Below are 20117 nucleotides of genomic sequence, written 5' to 3'. Positions count from 1 at the left end.
CAAAATTGCCCCTTAGGAGACGCCAAAGGGACCACGAGCTCCTCTGCTGCTGATGGGAAGCAGCCCTGCTGGCATGGAAGGATCCCTGTGCCTCCCCCCCCCACTCTGCCGATGCTAACTATTGCAATTCTCAGGCAGGGCTGGAGAGCCCCATGTTGCCCAGAGGCACCAGGGTGCTGTCGTGTTCCTTTCCTCAGCCATGCTGGTGAGCCCCCCCCCCCCCAAGGAAGGAGCTGCTCCAAGGGGAGGCTGGCTCACGTTTTGCTGACCTGGAAAGCAGAAGCAGAGACTGCTGCTCAGGATCAGTTTGTTCTTTCTGATTTCCGCTTTCTAGGTGTTATTAACTACAAAGAAACTGTGGCTGATCCTGGCACAGAGCCAGCCCTCCCTCCCAGCTTCCCCCCCCCCCAACACAGGCTGAGGCAAAGCCCAAGATCAACACCACAAAAATCTGGCCACACTGTTGTTTTTCTCATTGTTTTGTGTCCCTTTATGGCTGAAAAGATGCATCAGAGTTGGGTGAACTCCCACAGCAGCAAAGAGATCACTTGATCTCCCCCCTCCCACCCCAGGCTTGGCAAAGCGATCTTGTGCTCCGTTCGGGATTCTGCAAGGATTTCTCTCAATAAACTCTGTGAAAAGGTGTATGCAAATACTGCTTCTAATCGGCACAAACAAGGTTGAGTGATTAATTACAGTCACAACATTGCAACATCTGGGAGCTTTGTTGCTTATTTAAGGAGAGTTTCAAAGAGCTGCTTGCAGACAAAGCTTTGCAAGGTTATAGCCCCTGTCATTACAACTCGCCACATACACTTGCCAAATCCTGCTTTGGTGCCAAACCCCATCCCAGCCACTCTTGAGGTGCTGCTTGTCTTGCAGAGGTGCCAGGTGAGCTCCAGATGGCAACGTGGGAAGCAGGCAGAGACTGCCCGGGGAAGGAAGCAGCAGATAAACAAGGCCCTCAGCAGTTATATAATTAGGCAATGACGTGTCTCTCGTTCTTGAACACGATGTTCAGAAAGAGCCTTATCTGCAAACCGCAGGGCAGCCTTAGAGAAAGGAGAGAGCAATTAGAAGGCTGCTGAGGCAGAAAATAGCTTCAGTTCTGCTGGCTCTTCCCCAGTGGGCAGGAGGAGCCCATGGACCCCAACGTCATACCACCAGCTCTAGATTAAGGCAGGGCTTGCACAGAGTTGATTTCCATACAGCACTGGAGACAGAGGGCAACCTGTAAATAGCTGTTGCTGGGCATCAGCTGCTTCCTTTACACCCACCCAGTTCTAGCAGCAGCAGGGAGGTCTGCCCTGGAAGCAGTATGAGTGCCTTCTGGCCGAGGGGATTAAGGGCCACAAAAGAAGGGCCAGTAAAGGCTCTGCTCCCCTCCAGCCTCCCTTTGGCTCTGCCCACTCCCATTCTGCCCCACTTCCAGCTCCACAGGAAGAAAGGGCTTCCTTCGGGTTGGTGCTGGGACGGAGGCCATCCTTGCGAGGCTGAGAAGCAAAGGGCCACTTTCAGGGAGCTGAGCCACTGGCTTCCAAGGGCCAGCTGTGAAGGGGGGAGGCTGCACCCCAAGAAGGCTTCCATTGTGCAGGATCTGCTTGCAGGGCTTTCAGCGGGATCCCCCCTTAGAGCAGATGATTCCTCTCCTTTGTCTTCCAGGCAGAATGGAAAGAGAATCACTGAGCCAGAATCGTTTGGGTTCAGTGGGGCTAAGCTAATATTTTTAAAAAATATTTTTTTAAAAAATGCCTTTTTAATTTTTTTTTTTTTTACTGCTTGTGACTTTATTTTTCTAGCTTGCTATTCCTGTCTGCCCCAATGTCAGAGTAAAATATTTGGGAAAATGTATCAGCAGCGTTCTTGATGGATGTTCACACAATCCAAAACGTGAAGATTTCCTGGGCTAAAGAAAAAAACATTTCTACCCCCCTCAGGCCAAATCCCAAACTCCTCTCCAACCTCGGAATTGTCTCACAAAGGAATCTTGCTAAATTTATTCATGGGGAGAGAAGACACCAAGACACTTTGTTAAGCCATGTTTTTCCGTCCTGGATCCGTCCCCATGCAAGGCGCCCTCTTAAACAGAGCTGCAGAAGGCTGCCCAACGGGTCAACCCAGGAATCCCTGTCCAGCAGTGGGAGAGGGCTGCCATCTGCTGGTCACCTTCCTCACACCCCCCCCCCCCAGGCACCCTCTTGGCTTCTCTGGGGCTTCCCTCCCTCCCAGCCTCCCAGAGCTGGGGCAGGGCTGCCAGTTGGGAAACAGAGAGCAGCAAGGTGCACCTGGCTGGCTGTAGTTACCTTTCCCAGGTGACCCCACCTGACTTCCTCCACTGCTTCAGGAGGGGGCTGTGAGGTCCTCCACTGTGCCTCCGTCTCTTATGCCTATAAATCTCATCCCTGAAGAATTAAGGAACAGACTGCCAGGCAGAGAGAAGCCATCTGGATTGCTCAGTTTCAGCCCCTCTACCCCCGCCCCTGCCAAGGAAGGGCCCTGGCCATGGGGCCCTTGGTCCCTTTCCCTGCTCTCACTCCTGGAGGGGGGCTCCTGAAAACTTAATCACCAGGAGGGTAGGCGATTCCTTTCCCAGGGATGATGTTCCTCTACCAGAAGCAACCCCAGTCATCCTCCTGGTAGTTCCAAATAGGCAGAGCTTTTGGAATAGGGCTACCAAGTGGGGGGGGAAGGGCCTCCCAAAGATAACAACTGAGGAGGAGGTGAGGAGCAACAACTGCAGGCCTCCCACAAGAAAGAGTGTCCAGAAACAGCATTGAACCAGGGATTATTCTGGAGGAGCCTGAGGGCCTCCAGCTGGCACCCAGGGCTGGAAAGCCAGAGGCTCCGGGCCCATTTCCTTGACCACTTCCTTGCCCGGGGTGGGTGGGTCCACTGTGCCTTTGAGCTACCTGCCCGTCTGTCAGCAGCACAAGGCACAGAAGCTGGCCTGCCCCGGCCCGTTCTCCGGCCTTGGTCAAAAGCTCTTTATGCCAGCAGGGCTTCCGGGCTGGCAGTAAAGGCAGTAAGCGGCTCTCGCCTTCACTGCTGGCCTGGGGGGCCCAGGGAAGCCCAGTTGCCCTCCGGCTGCCAAGCCTCAGAGGCTCCCTCATGCCTGTCCACCATCTTCCCAGTCTTTCCATACAAAGCTGTAGACTCTAGAGGGAAATCCCACTCTCTCTTTGAGGGGCATTTGAGGGCAGGACTTCTGATGTGACTCTTCAGGCTTCCTTCTTCAATGTGGTCTATAACTTTACTGATGGTGCAGTGACTTTGAGTGGCTGGGCATGGGGAGTTGGGGAACGAATGTCCTGCAAATTCCCCTTTGCTCTCTGCAGGCTTGTGCATCTGCAATCTTTGCTTGCCAACACATTTTGAAGTTTGCAGACATAGGCTGAGTAAATAGCCTCTTCTCATTCTGTTTATTTGCAGATCCAACGCATCACAACTTATGTAAGTTATTCCATTTGGCAGGGTGACAGGGGCAAGATTGGCACAAAGAGTCTAAATTATGACCTCTTTCTTAGCAATAACAGTCTCAGGTTGTTAATTAAAGACAACCAGATTTAAAGTCTTGAAAAGGGAAGCCACAGCAAATGGGTGGGTGTTTCTAAGGGGCCAGATTACTTTTATCAAGTGGGCTACCTGGAGCCAGATGCAGCTGCTGGTGCCCAGTTAGTGACCCTTTTCTGACTGGGGTCACTGCAGACAAGGGCAAGAGGTGCCCATTCTGGGGCCTCCCTGAATGGAAAAAGGGGCTCTTCTGTGGCTGCTGGGGGGAGGGGGCATTTGCATCCTGCCCCCCTCCCTGAACAAGCGCCCTTCAGCACCACCTCTTTGCCCTTTCAGTGAGCAGCAGCAGCAGCACCAAAACAAAGGACTTGCCAGCAGCAGCTGAGAACAAGAAGTCCTCCATGCTATTAAGGGACGAGTTGCATAACAGCTGTTTGGAAGCAGCTCCATGCCAGGATTGCAGCAGCCTCTGGATGGTGCCCAGGGGTGGGGCAGGCGCTCCCCAGCCTGCAGACTATCCAAGCCCAACCACGGCAGGCACATGACTCCCTCTGTCCCCTTAAATCCCCAAGGTGGTTGCATGGACTGCCACTGTGCCAGGCGTGAAGACCATTCAGGTCACTTCATGCACCCACTAGAGCCACAGGGGCCCCAAATGGCCCCAGCAGGAGGCTCCACAGTGCCAGCAAGGCTGTTTGAATGCTGGTCCCTGATCACTCAGCCCTCACACAGAGCAGCACCACTTTCTGCAGAATGCCCAGGAGGGATGGCAGCCGGGCAGCTTCACATTCAGACCATGCCTGACATTCCGAGCTAATGGATGTTTCAGTGTTCCCTGAGGGAGGTGCAGAAACCTGGTCCTAGATGCAGGGAGGCAATGCTGAGGAAGGCACGCCAGGGGCTGCCATTCCCCTGCCTCTCTCAGATGGGAACAGAGCTCTGCAAAGGGACACTTTGTGCCAAGAAAGATAATTTGCCCAAGAATGGCTTCCCAGGGCCAATTTCCAAGCCGCAAGGCGGACGGAATGCAGGGGGCTGTTATGTAACCTCTTGAAACAGGACGTGGTCTGCAAGACAAGCCAAGGCTGCAAGCCTGGACCATGGGAGGGTGCTCCACACTCCCACCTCTGCCTGCCGGCTGCCTCCAGAATCTTCTTACATAACAGTGTGGAGCTGAGAACATTTTTCTGTGTTGTCGTCAATTTGTTTTGTTCTCTGCTGAGATGCCCAGCCCTCCCGCCCTCCACTTCCCCCATTTCTGCTTTCCCTGACGTCAGTCTGGGTCACGCCTCTCTGCGCTCCCCGAAGCCTTGGGGAACCCTGAAAGTACCAGAGCTGGAGGAAGTGGCAGAGCAAGGAAGAAACGCCGCCCTAGGCAGGCGAGAGGCTCTGGGCTGTTCCATGTACTGCCAGAGTACTTAATTTGTACCCAGAGAAGCTGCGCAAGGACCCCCTTCTGCAGAAAGAGGGCTCGTGCTCTACCCGAGACCCCTCATCTCCCCAAAGTTGACTTTCATTTGAAACTCTTCTTTGGGGCCAGATGATGTTCTGAACTGCCAAAACAGCTCCCCACAAAGACCCTTCCACATGTATATTTGACACGACTAGCATCCCTCTCCTCATCCGACAGAGGCTACGTCTGCCAGCAGCTCTCCATTGCAGGGGCTTCTGCAGATCTTGCCTGGCTGCACTAGACAGCTGTGACAGAAGGACAAGCCTTTTCTGAATGTGCAGCTGAGACTTTCTGGCTTCCCAGGTCTGAGTCTTCCAGTCTTTGGATTCCACCTGCTGGCTGGGAACGGCTCAACTGCCTTCCCAAGTCTGCAGGTCGGGCTGGGAGTGGACAGAATATACCCTGGCTCCTTGGCTGGGGGCGGAGGGGGGACACCAGGGAGCACCTGGAAGCCACCGTCCTCCTGGGCTGCAGCCTGATTTGCAGGGAAAGAGTTCCCTCGTGTGGCAAGCAGGCAGTAGCGTCCCCGAGCAGGCCTCCAGCTCCCTGGCTCTGTGCATGAAGCTGGGGGGTGGGGGTGGGGAGCGGGCAACTGCATGACACCCATCGCCTGGGGAGCAGTGGATTGGCTCTTGTCACTTGGGTGGGCTGTCCCAGTGGGACCTTCCTGTCCAAAGGCTACCTGAGGCTTTCTCCACCACCCAACAGTCTGCCACTAGACAACGTGGCTGAAAGCCGGCTGTCCCCATTGAGAATGGCACCTGGCCCGCTTTGGTTCCTGGCCACCTGGCGGATGACCAAGCCACGGACAGGGTTGGGAGTGCCCAACTTTGATGGCAGCAGAACAGCTGTGGAGACTCCATCTTCTCAGTGAGGGGTTGGGAGGAGTTGATTGCCCCCGCCAGGGATATGGCAACAATGGGGAAAATGTTGCCGGGATGCTCTTTGGGGGATGTGAGGAGGGGGCCATAGAAAGCACATGCTTGATACTTTTAACTCCCAAATGTGTTGCTTCCGCCCTGGGCTGCTGACATCCATCGCCTGTGCATCAACTGCAGAGAAAGTTGAGGAGGGTCCTCCTGATCCCCCTCCCCTTCTTGTGGGCCCTGACTTGGCTCCCTCCCTGGCTTTGCAGCTGATATCAGCTTGGGGGGCGCGGTGTCATAGTCATTCTTATGATGCAGGCTCCCCTGCCACACTCTGGCCTGGCTTCAGCCATGCCCTGGAAGCCCAGGCCAGGCTGGTGGCTGAGTGACTCCTGCTCCTGGCCCCCTCTCCCTCCGGCCATGGGTAAAGGGAAGGGTCGGCCCGGTGGTCACGGGCAGAGGGGCCTCGGCAGGGCAGCATGGAACAGTATGAGCCCATCTTCAGCATCGGTCAGGGCTCCAGCGCTGAGGTCTTCCTGATGAGGAACGCCAGGACGAAGCAGCTCTTTGCAGTCAAGAAGGTCAAGACGGTACCCGGGAAGCGGCTGCGCAGTAAGGAGGCCATCTTGCAGGAAGTGGCCATTCTGCGGCAGCTGCAGCACCCCCATGTGGTGGCTTGCCATGGCCACTTTCTGGACACCGAGGAGGCGCATGTTTTCATCGTGCAGGAGTATTGCGATGGGGGTTCCCTTGACCAGCATATCCAGAAAGGGGGACCCTTTCCCGAGAGAGTCATCATGCGGTGGTTCGTGCAGCTGGCTCTGGCGGTACAGTACATCCACACCCTGAGGATCTTGCATCGGGACATCAAAGCCTCCAACGTCTTCCTCACTCAGACCTGCATTCTCAAACTGGGGGATTTTGGCATCTCCAAGGTGATGGATGGCACCTTGGAACTAGCCAGCACCTTTGTGGGCACGCCCTATTACCTCAGCCCTGAGCTCTGCAGGGATCTGCCCTACAGTTCCAAGGCAGACATCTGGGCCCTGGGCTGTGTCCTCTTTGAGATGTGCGCCCTGCAGCCGCCCTTTCAGGCATTCAGCATGATCAGCCTCTTCCACAAGATTGTGAACTCCAGCCCCAGCCCCATCCCGGCCTGCTACCCGGCCCCCCTGCACGGCCTCATCCAAAGCATCCTGCAGAAGGACCCAGAAGCCCGGCCAAGTGCCAGCACCATTCTCACCTTCCCCTACGTCCAGCAGCACCTCAGCCTTTACTTCCTCCACCGGGACCCTCGGCTACCCTGCCAGTTGCAGCCAGAAGCCGCTCCCAAAGGAGAGGGGGCTCAGCCCAGTCAGTCCGAGGCTGGCACAGCGGGTATCCCGAGCGGTGCAGCCGAGGCACCCAGCTCTGCCTGGCTCCCCTCTCTGCAGCACAACCAGAACCTTGCAGACAGCCTGAGCTCCTGCAGCAGTGCTTCGCAATACTCGGCCGACTTTGAAGAAACAAGCACTTCTCTCGGCAGCACCTCAGATGCAGATCTCCCTATCAACACCGAGGCAACCGAAACCTGTAAGCTCACTTCATCAGACACAAGCTCCCAAAGGCTTCTGCCTTGTAATAGTCTGCTGAAAAGCTGTTCCCAGATTCCTTTGCCACCCTAGACTAGCACGGCTCCCCTGCCCCAGTTTGCAGTAAAGCGGGCACATGTGCCCTCTGTTGCTAAGCTCAACGAAACAGTGAACCTGAAATGCCATCATGAACAGTGAACCTGAAATGCCATCATGTGTGTGGAAACTTATAAAACCTACTGTCAATTTGGCAGTTTAGTGCAGTCTGGAATAAACTGTGAAGCTACAAAGTCCTGTAACCCATCAGCCCCAGCCAGTGTCAATAACGTGGGAGACCAAAGGCAGCTGTTTGGCAACTTTGAGAAGGTGTTTCCTAGAGAGCAAGCAGGGCACGAAGCCTCCATGCTGGGGGCTTTGCCCACATATGATGCCAGCTTCTCAGGGGACACTCTCCTTCAAGACTTCTCACCAGCCCCCCCAAACATTTGCTGCCCTACCCCATCGCCCCCTTGACACAGAGTAGCTAGCAGCAGCACGTTGAGCCCTGTGCCCCTTACAGGACCAAGCCTCCCTGCGCAGGAGGGTTGGATCAGGCTTCAGGAAGCCACACGCACCTTTCTTACTCTAGTCTTTGAACCCAGCACCCTGTCAAGACCAGGATCTTTCTTAAAGAGAGCCAAAGACTCAGGGCTGGAAAAGGCTCTGGGCAATGAAGGATCTGTCCCAGCCCAGCCTAACTCACTTCCCTTTCCTCCTCGCAGCTTCCGAGGACAACTGGGAGTCCCAAGACTTTGAGGACTCGGAGGAAGCCGCTCTGGCCGATGCAGTGGACACTCTTGAACGGGCCATGCAAGACAGCAAGTCCTCTTCAGCCCCTGGGAGCTTGCGGAAGCAGATAGGTGAGGCCACTCTGACCCACAGCTTCTATGGCTCCCTTTGCCTGACCAAGGGGAGGCCTCCGAGAACCCCCCCCTTCACCTCCAGGCCTCCTTTGGCAGCAGCACGGGACATCTTGCTATTTCTTCTGGGACTTGCTTGGACCCCTTAGTCTAGCCTACAATTATCCAGAGCCGAGCCAGCGAGTTCTACACTAACTAGCACACATTTTGGTTAGCCTGGTAGGGTCATTTATTAATTCTAGGATGGGCTACAACACAAGCCTTTGTTGGAAACTCAGATATTCAGTGGCCCAGGAGAACCTTATTTGTCCCCACTATTTTGTTATCACTGCAACCTCTGAAACCTTTTCCTTGCCAGCCCCTTTCCTCAATTTGGCCTTCCTCTGCCAGTTACCCCATCCTTACCTGGTCCAGGTTGCTATTGCTGACTTCAATTGGTCCCCTTTCCCCACAGAGTTCCCTAGAGAACACTGTCTGACCCGCTGCTGCTCTTTTGATCTGGATAAACAGTGGCCAAAGGGTAGTGATCGGCTCCTCCCACCCCTGTGCAGGGTTCAGGTGGGACGCTTGGCTGCCAATCACAAACCAAGCTTCTGCCATTTTCAGATGACAGCGACTTTGGCGCAAGCGACTCCAGCAGCTTCACCTCCAAGGACTCGGAGCATCTGTTATGCTCAGAAGACTCTGAGCACACAGAGATTGGCCGTTCACTGCAAAGTCTAGATTTGGGACACGGCAAGGGGAACATCGGATGCAATCCAAAGCAAACGTGACTGCAGCCACCCTGAAAATCAGTGAGGGTGGGATATTCTGGTCAACCTTCCCAAGCAATCATCTGCAGCCCCCAAGATCTCACTTCAGAGGTTTTTGCAATGCAGGACCAGTCTAGTTGTTCTATTCCCAGATTCAAATCCTTGTGCGGCCTGAATCAAGATCCTTTTTGTAAAGAGATTTATAAAGAACAGCCAGAAAGAGCTCACCTAGCAGAAGTGTAAGACTTGCTAAGGATAAAACCACCGTAACCAACTGTAGTCTCTTCAGTAAGTGCCTCCTCTTCCTCCATCTCCAATGCTTTCAGAATATTCCCTTCACAGGCATACACACACTTTCATAAAATCTAGACTGAGCTTCATCACATGTCTGGCTGTTTCTTTCATGAACAGAGAGAACAGATTAAAAAGGATCTCCCTCTTGTGGGTGTACGAACAAAATGCCTTGGGTGAGGCCAGAAATATTTGACTGAAAACTCACCTCTGCCAGAATTGGCCAACCCAAGAGAAATATGAACAGCAAAAGGCACCCTGGCCTGAGAACTGAAGCCTCATGAAATTCCGTGTCCCCCCCATGTCATAATATTTTCTCCTGCAGAACACACAAAGGCTCTAGGACAGCCAAGAAGAGAAAAGCCCAGAGAGAAGTACGGAAAAGGTTTATTTATCAAACCGGAAATGAATCTGGATTGGGCTCTGCACAGCATCTCAGGGACTCAGCCGCTGCTCTGTTTAGCCGCTAGCCTCTTGTCTCTCTCTTCAGCAATCGTGAGGCGGATTCCCTTCCCGCGAGGCAGGGAGATCCAAGGCTTGTTACCCTGAAGTTTGAAAGGAAAATATGTTAGGGGGAAATAGGTTGTCCTGCCACTACTGGGAATGCTAGAATCAAAACATCCCATCTTTCTTCTGAACCGTAACAATCTGGTTGCTTGAGAGGTGGTCAGTAATTCTGGGCCCAGTTGAAGGGATTCTAGACGTTCTAGAACGCCATGATCCACTTTCAGCTCAGCAAGATTTATGTCTGGAAAGCCACTGGACCACTCCCAGAATAGCCAGATCAGCATGGATCAGATCAGAAATGGAGGTTTTCAGTGCTCCCTAGATTAAGCTTCTGGGATCCAATCTAACAAATCGAGAAACAAATTATTGATAGGAGGGGGAAAAAAAAAAAACCAAACTGACAACTCTCACCAGGTGGACTGATACCAGCTCAAACCCCAGATGAAGTTATTTTAACTAATCACATCTGTCCTTAATGTTCCCATCTGTAAATATTCATGCTCCAACTCATTTTTAAAAAAACACAGTTCTCTCTATTACAAAAAGATTAAAGCAATCTTTCTTCAAGGATATTTTAACTATTCAGGATATTTAGACTTCCATTTCCAAAGGTATACTGAATAATTGTATGGTTTCCAAATTGATTTATTAAGAATTTGATAATTTATCAAATTCTTAATAAAAATTCAGAAATCATAAAATTATGACTATATGATTTAAGAATGTATTCTTTTGCACAAATTCCCTCTTGGCAGGTAGAAACCAAAAGCATAGCTGCTCAGCCAGGAGGGAAGGAGGATGGCAGATCCAAGCCCCTCCCCCACAAGTCAGGAGGGTCGACAATGGCCCTTCTTGTACATGTCTTTGCCAAGGGTCAGTATTCAAAGGAGGGCGCGATAAGTGCCTGGTCAATTCTCTATCATGCATAGCAGAACCACTGCCAGCAGTTTACCTTTCCAATCACAAAGATGTTAGACAGTCTGGTGGCAAAGCTGTTGCCATTAGCATCCTTAACGTGAACCACATCAAATGAACCAGGATGCCTCTCCCGATTGGTGATTACACCAATACGCCCCAAGTTAGCTCCTCCAGTCACCATGCACAAGTTGCCTGCAGGTGGAAAAGTAATAGTAAGAAGTTGCACATACGATCATCTCAGTTCTCTAATCAAAGGCTAACTCTTGGCGCAGCACGGCTTTCGGGACCACAGCCCCTCTTCCACAAAAGCTGCTTCTTATCCACATCTAAAGAGCAGGTGTTTTGCTCTCCATGGCAGACACTTCAAGACACAAACTACAACCCCTGAAAACAGACCTACAGGAGTCTGACCACCCCACAGTTAAGTCACTTAAAAACAAACCTGTGTCAAACTTGATAAAATCTGTAATCTTGCCCGTCTCCAAATCAATCTGGATAGTGTCATTCACTTTGATGAGGGGATCTGGGTACCGGATTGTTCGGGCATCGTGAGTGACAAGGTGAGGAATTCCTTTGGTGCCCACAAAGATCTTTCTAACCTTGCACAACTTGTACTGGGAAGACAACCAACAGAGAGAATTACTTGGGCCAGGAATTCTTCACGAGACTGGGCTTCCGCCATTACAAAGCTGCTAAAAGCACAGCAGACAAGTCTTCCCCTGCTGTTGAGCTGCTGGCCAACTGCCATTAAGCCAGGAAGTAGACCCTGCTGCTTAGAGCATGGGAGGTGACCTGAGCCCAACAGATGCTTCAGATCACTCTCCCAATCCTCTCCTTCACGCAGCAGAGTTGGTGGAGGATCTGGATAGGATCAAGAAGCTCCCGCTAATCATTTAGGCCTGGGAGCAGGTCCAAGGTTTGCATCAGAACTGACTGTGTTATCACAAGCTTCCAAATTGTTTCAGCTGGGAAGTATCACAACAAATCTCAGCCTATCCTGGGATTCAAGGCCTAGCATGAAAAACCATTTCCTTAGCATTTAGAGCAGTAAACTAGTAAGACACACTCCAGGAAATGAAGGAATTTTCCCCACCCATCTGCTGTTCAGAAAGTTCAGAGGTCAATTTTACTCAGCACCCTCCAAAACAGGACTTAAATAAGACCACAACAATCTATTAAGTCGGGCAAAAAAACATGAGGAAAAATGTTCAGGCACAACAATGTCCCAGTTTCAGAGCACATTTGTTCTGATCAATATTTATTCAGTTTCACGGTCAAGGAATACAATTCTGTCTTCCGAATACTGGTCGGCTAGCAAGCTTACCTTGGCTTCTTCTGGTGTGATGCGGTGAACGGCAAAGCGTCCCTTAGTATCATATACAAGGCGGAAATGCTCAGCTGTTTTTTCAATGCTGATCACATCTGATAAGAAGAATGTGTCGGTCAAGGAATCAGCCAAAAACAAAGGCATTGGGAGACGTCCCTAGCTTCCAAAAGAGAAAGGAGGCACATCCATGGCGTTGGCACTGCAATGATTTTGTCTTTTGGTGTGTTGCTTCTTCAGATCTCAGGAGAGGTTTCGACTCTTCTGAGATCTGGAGCGCAAAACATGGCACACCTCAAAGACAAAAGGCTGCACAGGAAACTATCCAGGTAAAGAGGCCAAAGCAAGTCAGAGCCCACCCAGGGAACACTGGAAGCAAGTGAGGGCAACTGCACAATGGAAATGGGCCAGGCTGGCTCCAATAACCACTTACCCAGAAAAACTGGCCTGGCTTACTGAAGTTGAGATCTAACAACTGAAGACACCCAGGCTGGAGAAGGTGAGCTCAGTTACTTAGTGCTGGATAGATTATTTGTGGAACGGACACTATCAAGGCACTTAATTAGAATTAATACAACAGAACTATGTATCCGGGATGAGCAGCAATCTTGAGGAAGTATCAAAAAAATCACATTTCCCTCTTCTAATCTGTAGACTGCCCTCCACAGCCCAGCACCAACTTTCACTAACCCATGAATCCAGCTGGATAGGTAATATCTGTGCGGATTTTGCCATCAATCTTGATAAACCGCTGCATGCATATTTTCTTGACCTCATCACCAGTCAGGGCGTATTTAAGCCTATTCCTGAGAAAAATGATAAGTGGGAGGCATTCCCTCAGTTTGTGGGGTCCTGTTGATGGACGGGGTGCCTGTAAATCCAAAGACAATGGAAAGTCACACACAAGCCACAATATTCCCACAAAGCCATTTCAGGGATTGGCATAAAGCTGGAGTGAACCATGAAACCAATCACCATTTTTGTACCTCAACCATAACCCGACTTTCCCTCGCCCCAAAGTACTCAAGATAACATGCTTTTGCCTGCACTGCCTTGCTCACGAGAAGCGCCAGGGTCTTAATGTCTGGGGCTGGGCCAACATCTCCCAGTGCGCTTCCTTCCCCTCGTGGGTGTTCCTATTCCTTGGCCATCTGGCCGTAGTGTTACATTGGGTCTCCTGCTTTTATTGTCCAATATAAAAGTGAGAGGCATTCTCTCTTCAGCACATAGGAAAGAAAGATGCTCATAAGTTCAATCATGGGCAGCCTTTTGTAGGAAAAGCCAAACACTCAGCAGGCTCCTTTCCTCCTCCAGTCGGGGCAAGCCACGTTCATAAATTGTGGCATTATTTTAACAAGAACGCAGCAAAGGTGTGGTTTGGAGCAAGAAGGATCACTGTACTGGAAGGCCTATATTTCGACCGCACCTTTGCAAATCGCTTAGCTTGGGGGCTCCACGCGACCAAGCACAAGAGTCGAAGCGGCGCCAGCGACCCCCTTCAGGCCACGTTACAGGGAATGATATCCCCCCCCGCCCCAAAACGCAGCGTGCTTAAACGGACGAACTTACAAAGACTCCCGTCAGCTTGTCCAGCATCCAGTGCTTCGGAGCGGCCACCCGCTTCAGGTGCTTCTTGGGTCCGCGAGCCTGCAAGAACCGCGCAAAGCAGCAGTTACAAATGCGCCGCGGACGAGCGGCCGGGTAAGACAAGCGAGCCCCTTCCAGACGCTTCGGGCCCCATCCCCGGAAACCGCCCGGGGCCCCCGGAACGCAGCCGCCCTTGAACGGAACTGCGGCAGTCCAGCCCGGATTCCTCGCCTGGAACAGGCGCAGTGTGGGGACGATCCGGCCCCTCCGTTCGCTTCTTCCGAGGCCGGTCTTCCTTGGGGCCGAGGATCTTCAATGGGGTCCCGCCCGCACCAGGAAGGGCGCCTGCTGCCAAATAGCGGCCGCGCGGGTCCCTGCCGGGCGGCTGATGCACCTGCCGCCGACCGGGGCGCTTCGCTCAGAGCAGGCCGACGGATGGCGAGGGATTCCGGGAGGTGCGAGCCAAGAGCCGCGTACTCACCATGGCCGCGCTCCGTCAAGAAAGGGCCGCTACTTCCACAGCGGGCCGGATATCCGGGCTGAAGTACGGCGGCTCTCGGCGTCCATAAAGTCTCGGGGGCGACAGCGAACAGCTCCTCCAAGCGGCCAGCGGTGGTTCTTATTCCGAGAGCCGATGCTCTCCATCACCTCTACTCGCCCGTTTGCCGGCCGCGCAGCTCCACACCCTCCAAAGCCAGAGCTCGCATGCGCCCGCGAAATGCAATTGGAGAGGGGACCCACTTTGCAGGCACAACTAACAAGCCGCATCTGGAACTTCCTGTCCAGGCCAGCACTACCAGAAATGGAGGAGGAGGGCAGCTGGCAGCAGAGCCTAAAGGGCCACCCTGGGAACCTGGGCAACGCCAGAGGAGAAGCAAAGAGAAGTTGCATTGAATTTTATGAAATCACTGGGTGGGGGAGCATGTTCCTCCCCGTCACTCCCATCAAGCGCAATTTAAGGCTCACTCTGCTCATGAAACCGGTGGGACTCATTGCCACAAGATGGAAACTGCTATGGACAGCTCTTAGTCCAAGGAGAACTTAAGAACCACACACTAGGACAAGAGGCAAAATCATCCAATTTTTTTTATTTCAAGGCAAATAGCTGTTAAAAAAATACCAACAGAGCAGTCTCTTCTTGCTGTGCTCCTGCAGTCCAAGAGGCACTGGGCCAGGGGGCCTTCCACTCCTTCTAAATGAGCTGCCTCTGCAAGGGACGAGGATGGAAGCCCAGGCTGGCGGGAGGGGGGGGTGTTGTCCTTTAAACTTAACACCCTGTAGCTCCAAGTAGCACAAACAGCTCCAGGATCACAGCCTGAGGGGCTCCCGATGCCCTACCGGCATTTCCGTGCAGTTCCTCTGCACTCTTTGACAACTGCTCCCAGGTACAGGGGCTCTGGAGAGAAGGGAGTCCTCTTTTCCGCTAAGTCACATGTTTCAGGTTCCCTGCAAAGAGAGACATGCCAAGCCTGTCTCCTGCTGGAGCCCTCAGGGCTCACCCTCCAATCGCCTCCAACCCGGAAGGGAAGGTGTGGAGCAGAGGACCCACCTTTCACACAGCTGAGGATCTCCCGGATCCGCTGAGGCTCATTCCGGTCTGGCCGGCAGCTTGGAGTGATTTCCAGCACATAGTCAGGGCCGTATTCCGTGAAGAACTGCCCGGGAGAGGGAAGGTCAGGCTGAAGGGAAAAGAGGAAGAATCCTGGCGCCCCCATCGGCCCTCCCTGCATCCCAACAAGCACTGCCGTTGCTCCACGAGGAGAGGGAGGAATCAGCCTGGGGTGGCCTGTGCATGTCCGGCAGCCCTGGGCCAGCCTATTGCTTTCTCCCTGCATTCCCATCTGGACCAACAGTAGCCCCGGCCTTGAGTAGCGGTGAATTCCTTCAAACTTCCATCATCGTGTGTGTCTTGCAGGTATCTGAACCATTCTCGGCTACCCCAGATAAATAAACCAGAGGCTATTTTTACAGGGAGTCCACGACTAAGGGCAGCCCTTTTCCTGTGCTTGGAAGGAACTCAAGCCTTACCTCGTGATCGGGAATTTCAGAGGGCAACGTTTTCCCCAGAATGACTCCAGTCAGATATGTCCAGCAGCGGGCAGTGTTAGCAAGGTGATAGCCTCCTGTCTCCAGGAGGGAAAGAGGCATCACATCACATAAGGAAGAGGGCAAAGAGAAAAGAAAGTGAAAAGTACTTGCTCCATCACATCCATTCTGGTCCCAGTTAGAACACACAAAGCATCTTGAAGCTACAGAACTGACTGGCTCAGTGGCACAAATGGTAGACTTGCAGAATTGATTCAAGCCACTTCACTGACCCAGCAAGAAACATAGATGATGTAGGACATTGTACTGAGACCATTTCATTTTTAACTCTATGGAACCTTAAGAATTTGATTAAAAAAAAATCAAATTTCCAGGGTGCCCCAAGTTGAAGTACCTCCCACTACAAGTTTCAAAAGAATGAGCACTTCAAGCGGGCTTACAAACTGACTGTGATGAAGAGCAGCTGACCCACAGGCTCTGCCCAATCTACATTTCTGTGCACCTGGCTGGCTGGTGCCACACTTGCATTCTTGCTTGCTTACCTCCCCCCAGGATAAGGGTCGGCAGCTGCCATTGCAGCACATAATTCAGGCACTTGCCGATCCCCTCTGGGGTCAGGTTGAATGCACACATGGGATCGCCCGCAATTGTATCGGCTCCCAACTGCAGTACTACGGCTTCAGGGCAGAAGGCGGCATACACGTCCTTCAGCACCCTGCAGAACGAAACAGAAAGGAAGAGGGAAGCTGCTGGACCCATCTCTCCCCTGCTGAGGGTCAGCCATCCCTCCCTCTGGATTCCTCTGAGGATCCTTTGGCCTACGGGGGGGGGCAGAGCCCAGGGAGGGACAAAGTTAGGGACAAAGGCAGAGATTCTAGAATAGCTAACGCTCCTGGATACTCCATCAGAAGCTCCACTAAACATGCCATTAGTTTCAAGGGCCGAAAAAGGTGAAGGTCTGGGAAGGTGAAATTCCACTGTGGGACCCCTCCAAAAGAAGACGAGACAAAGTTGCCAGGGGAGAGGCCCTCTGATATCTCCTGACTCTGAGAGGCCTCCCCTTGCCATCCAGGAAGCAGGCCACCTCCGAGGGAGCAAGCAAGCCAAGCCAAATCAGCAGCTTGGATTCCAGGGCAGGGAAGGGCTCATTCAGCTTCCCTTGGGGCGGGGAACCTGCACAGCCCACTCAGCAGAGGTGCCTGGCGAGCGGGTGCTTACACCTCACAGATCTGATAGTATGTCTCGTTCTTGATGCCATCCTGAAGGGGTACGTTGATGCTGTAGTAGCGCCCCCTCCCGAAGCCCACCTCTGTCACATCTCCTGTTCCTGAGTAGGTGGAAAGGTTTGGATTAGCACATACAAATCCAATTATTTTTTCCCCATAAAGAAGCCGAGCAAGAAGAATCCTGCAAGGCAGAACCCAGTTGGATAAACTAATCACTTGCCTGGGAAAAATCCAGGAGCAAACTTGTGCAGAGACACCGTCATGACTTTGGAGGTGAAGCTGAAAGCGTCCTCGACACCTGTGCAGACAGCAAAGGGGGAGGCGCTCCTTTGCACCCAGAGCCGACCTCACCCTGCTCCTGTCGGAACTCAGCATCCAGCCCTCTGCCCTTTATAGGGGGTCCTCCGTTAACAATGGCAATTGGGACCGGGATACGAGGTCAAAAAGCGTGACCTCACGTGACCCCAACTCCCAGCGAGAGCAATCCCAATCTCTATGGCCACTGCTGAGAAATCGGCACAGTCTTTAAGGGAGGACATTGCGTGGCCGGTCCTCCCCACGGGCTTTGCTCATAGGAGGTCAGCAAAGGCCACTAAGGGTGGCCATCTGATGGTGGCCAGGGCTCCGAGAACCGGCCGCAAGTTGCGCTTGTTCAGAACAGTCGCTGAATGGAGCATTAACCAAGCGCCACCCCCTTTGCTACAGGTAGTCCTCAACTTACGATCACAATCCAGCCCAAAATTTCTGTTACTAAATGAGACATTTGTTATGTGAGTTTTGCCCTATTTTGCAACCACAGTTTTTAAGTGAATCACTGCAGTTGTTAAGTTAGTAACACAGTTAAGTGAATCTGGCTTTCCCATTCACATGACCCAGGGGCACTGCAACCGTCATAAATACGAGTCAGTGACCAAGTGTCTGAATTTGGATCGCCTGGCCCTGGGGATGCTGCAGCGGTCGCATGAGAAGTGGTGGTAAGCCGCTTTTTTCAGTGCTGCTTTAACTTTGAATAGTCACTAAACGAATGGATGTAAGTCGAGGACTGCCTGTATTATGTCAGAACATGGACAGGCCCAGTTTCCCTGAGATGCATTAGAGGAATGAAAGAAGCAACAGAAAAAAGTCCAGAAATGGGCAAAAGAGGAGGATTGAAGCCAAGGAAAACATGGCAACTTCTCTGGGAATCAGAAGCCACAGGATATCCCCAGTGGATCAAAGGGTTAGAAGAAACCCTGGAGAACATGTAGACCGACCCGTTGCCAGGTTAATACAGTGTCCCCATCAGATGCTCACTCCATCCCCAGCCTCTGTTCACCTTCTGAATTGCCATCCAGTTTCATCCAGATACCCAAACAAGATTCACTTCCTCTTCATCTGAGTCCCATTTGGGGACAGTGAGTCTGCTTCCCTTCAGCCTTCCCTTCTGCAGGCCAAGCAGGCCTTCCCTCCCTGGCCTTTTAGCTCCCTCTCTCTGTCCTCTGGTCACCAGCTTTGGGGAGGGGGAGGACCGCTTAACTCCGCAGCCATTAGCGCAAGGAGGAAGGAAGAGCCTTACCGTCCCCGTGATGTAAGTCTAGGTCAGCGTAGAGGACACGGTCAAACTTCCGGCGCAGCTCTAAGATCCCCAGCACCGCATCGTTCAGATAGCAGAAGCCCGAAGCCTCGTCCCTGAAAAGAGACGTTGCAGCTCCGCGAGGCTTCCCCGGTGCAAAGGCAATCCGCGCGGGGAAAGCGCTTGCCTCGGACAGACAGGAAGCCAGCCGTTCCCCGCCCCACCCCCAGCGCCCGCCGCCCGTACTTCTTGGCGTGGTGCCAGCCGCCGGCCCAGTTGATCGCCACCCGGCACATCTTCTCCGCCAGGCACCGCGCCGCCGTCAGGGTGGCGCCGCCGATTGCCGCCGCGTACTCGAAGACGCCCTGGCTGGCCGGGCAGTCGTAGCCTGCAGTCGGGGGAGAGCAGAGGCGAGGCGCGGGCGAAATCAGCGGCGACCGCGGGGAGGGGTCCGGCCCGGGGTCTCCGCCCGCCGCTCACCGAGTCCGAATTCCGCAGAGTCCGGGTGGTCCTCGTTGCCCTCCTCGCTGACCTGCTGCAGGTGCTGCAGGTAGGCGTCGGTGTGGAAGGCCGCCATCTCCTCCATGGTCGCGGGGCGCGGCTGGACGACCCTAGGAAGGCAAGGCTCAGGCGGGCGGGGGCCGCGGCGAGACCCCCGCCCGGGCCGAGAAGGGAGCCGCTCGCCCTCCTACCTCATGTGCTTCAGCAGCGAGTAGGCTTCCAGCAGCGCGTGCACCATGCTGGCCTGCGGAGAGAAGGGCGCCGGCTGAGCTCCTCCCGAGCGTGGGGGGAGCACCCCCCCCGGCCTCTCCCCGGCACCCGCCACGCACCCGCCGCGGGACCTTGCACAGGGCATCGCATCGCGCCACGTACTCGGCGCCGTACACGTAGACCGGCGGCGGCGATCCGTCCATGGGCGCCCCGGACCAAGCGGGCCTCGCGCGCGCTTCGGGGCGGGGTTCCTGCCGCGTGGCGCACCGGGAAATGAAGTCCTACCTCGCCGAGGAGTCGTCGTGGAAAGACTCGGGCGGGTACTGTTCTTGAGCAGCCCGCGCCGAACGCCCCCTGCCCGGCCGCGTCTGCGTGGGGCGCCCCCACCAGGGTCTTCGACCCGCAACCAAGCCTCAAGGGGCGCGGCCGGGGGTCCCGCTCGGCTCCCCGTATCCGCCGCGCAAGAATCACGTGCAGAGACCGGCCGTCACTCCAGCTCAGCGGTTTATTGAAGGACACGGAAGGCGCCGGATGCACAACCCGCGCTCCATCCCAACTTTCGCGCAGAAAATGCCCGGCGCACGGGAAAAACCCCACATCCAGGCACTGCGCCAGAGTAGCCCCCAACCACCACCACCACCCAAACGAGGAGGGGGCTCCCAAGGGGGAAGAGGGATCAAGCTGCAAGGGGACCCTTCTGAGGTTCTGGCCATCACTCTGCCAACCAGCCCCTGCCATTCCCCGTGCACAAAGCCATAGCCTAGGAGGTTTCCAGCCTGCCCCAAAGGATGCTCCAGGGACTTTTCTTCCCAGAATGCTGTGTCACTTGGCAGAAAAGACCCTCCCACAAGCACTGAGTGGCCTCCCTTCCACCAGAGAAGACATCATTCCCCCTTGAATGGAG

The 20117-nt window shown here is 53.8% G+C and overlaps 3 protein-coding genes across 12 annotated transcripts; 1 reads left to right on the top strand and 2 right to left on the bottom strand.

Annotated features, from left to right (window-relative positions):
* The first annotated feature begins 2160 nt into the window (after positions 1 to 2160).
* LOC120313232 (serine/threonine-protein kinase Nek6-like) lies at positions 2161 to 9889 on the top strand. Its single transcript, XM_039354942.1, has 3 exons — positions 2161 to 7401; positions 8162 to 8299; positions 8906 to 9889. Exons 1-3 carry the CDS (start codon positions 6309 to 6311, stop codon positions 9070 to 9072), a joined length of 1398 nt encoding a protein of 465 aa, XP_039210876.1. The 5' UTR covers positions 2161 to 6308; the 3' UTR covers positions 9073 to 9889.
* RPS4X (ribosomal protein S4 X-linked) lies at positions 9712 to 14234 on the bottom strand. Of its 2 annotated transcripts, none has more exons than XM_039354946.1 (7): positions 14160 to 14234; positions 13661 to 13738; positions 12782 to 12962; positions 12092 to 12189; positions 11210 to 11381; positions 10802 to 10959; positions 9712 to 9887 (listed from the first exon to the last, which is right to left on the bottom strand). In XM_039354946.1, exons 1-7 carry the CDS (start codon positions 14160 to 14162, stop codon positions 9786 to 9788), a joined length of 792 nt encoding a protein of 263 aa, XP_039210880.1. In that variant the 5' UTR covers positions 14163 to 14234; the 3' UTR covers positions 9712 to 9785. The 2 variants fall into 2 exon arrangements, with proteins under 2 accessions (XP_039210880.1, XP_039210881.1); XM_039354947.1 differs by lacking the exon at positions 14160 to 14234 and adding an exon at positions 13910 to 14122.
* Positions 14235 to 14747: 513 nt separating this feature from the next.
* On the bottom strand, positions 14748 to 19989 carry HDAC8 (histone deacetylase 8). 9 transcript variants are annotated; one of them, XM_039354935.1, is made up of 11 exons: positions 19376 to 19989; positions 19195 to 19247; positions 18983 to 19113; positions 18749 to 18890; positions 18506 to 18618; positions 17171 to 17248; positions 16943 to 17051; positions 16267 to 16439; positions 15707 to 15801; positions 15228 to 15357; positions 14748 to 15124 (listed from the first exon to the last, which is right to left on the bottom strand). In XM_039354935.1, exons 1-11 carry the CDS (start codon positions 19949 to 19951, stop codon positions 15102 to 15104), a joined length of 1623 nt encoding a protein of 540 aa, XP_039210869.1. In that variant the 5' UTR covers positions 19952 to 19989; the 3' UTR covers positions 14748 to 15101. The 9 variants fall into 9 exon arrangements, 7 of the variants coding, with proteins under 7 accessions (XP_039210869.1, XP_039210870.1, XP_039210871.1 ...); XM_039354936.1 differs by having other exon boundaries at positions 15228 to 15333; XM_039354937.1 differs by having other exon boundaries at positions 19499 to 19989.
* Between the last annotated feature and the right edge of the window lie 128 nt (positions 19990 to 20117).

The sequence above is a fragment of the Crotalus tigris genome, unplaced genomic scaffold (genome assembly GCF_016545835.1).
Source record: "Crotalus tigris isolate CLP2741 ecotype Arizona unplaced genomic scaffold, ASM1654583v1 scf7180000018585.330925593:3314079, whole genome shotgun sequence".
Lineage (NCBI taxonomy): Eukaryota > Metazoa > Chordata > Lepidosauria > Squamata > Viperidae > Crotalus > Crotalus tigris.
The sequence above is the reverse complement of the archived record's forward strand: the minus strand, read 5'-3'. Positions and strand labels throughout refer to the sequence as shown.

Coding starts and splice junctions, on each gene's coding strand:
- LOC120313232 (XM_039354942.1), top strand. CDS start 6,309: ATGGAACAGTATGAGCCCATCTTCAGCATCGGTCAGGGCTCCAGCGCT. Junction 7,402..8,161: donor CACCGAGGCAACCGAAACCT/GTAAGCTCACTT, acceptor TCCTCCTCGCAG/CTTCCGAGGACAACTGGGAG. Junction 8,300..8,905: donor GAGCTTGCGGAAGCAGATAG/GTGAGGCCACTC, acceptor TGCCATTTTCAG/ATGACAGCGACTTTGGCGCA.
- RPS4X (XM_039354946.1), bottom strand. Junction 12,963..13,660: donor ACAAGCTGACGGGAGTCTTT/GTAAGTTCGTCC, acceptor TTGGATTTACAG/GCACCCCGTCCATCAACAGG. Junction 9,888..10,801: donor ACATCTTTGTGATTGGAAAG/GTAAACTGCTGG, acceptor TTCAAACTTCAG/GGTAACAAGCCTTGGATCTC.
- HDAC8 (XM_039354935.1), bottom strand. CDS start 19,951: ATGGCAGGGGCTGGTTGGCAGAGTGATGGCCAGAACCTCAGAAGGGTC. Junction 19,248..19,375: donor GTCTACGTGTACGGCGCCGA/GTACGTGGCGCG, acceptor TTCTCTCCGCAG/GCCAGCATGGTGCACGCGCT. Junction 16,440..16,942: donor TACTATCAGATCTGTGAGGT/GTAAGCACCCGC, acceptor TTCGTTCTGCAG/GGTGCTGAAGGACGTGTATG.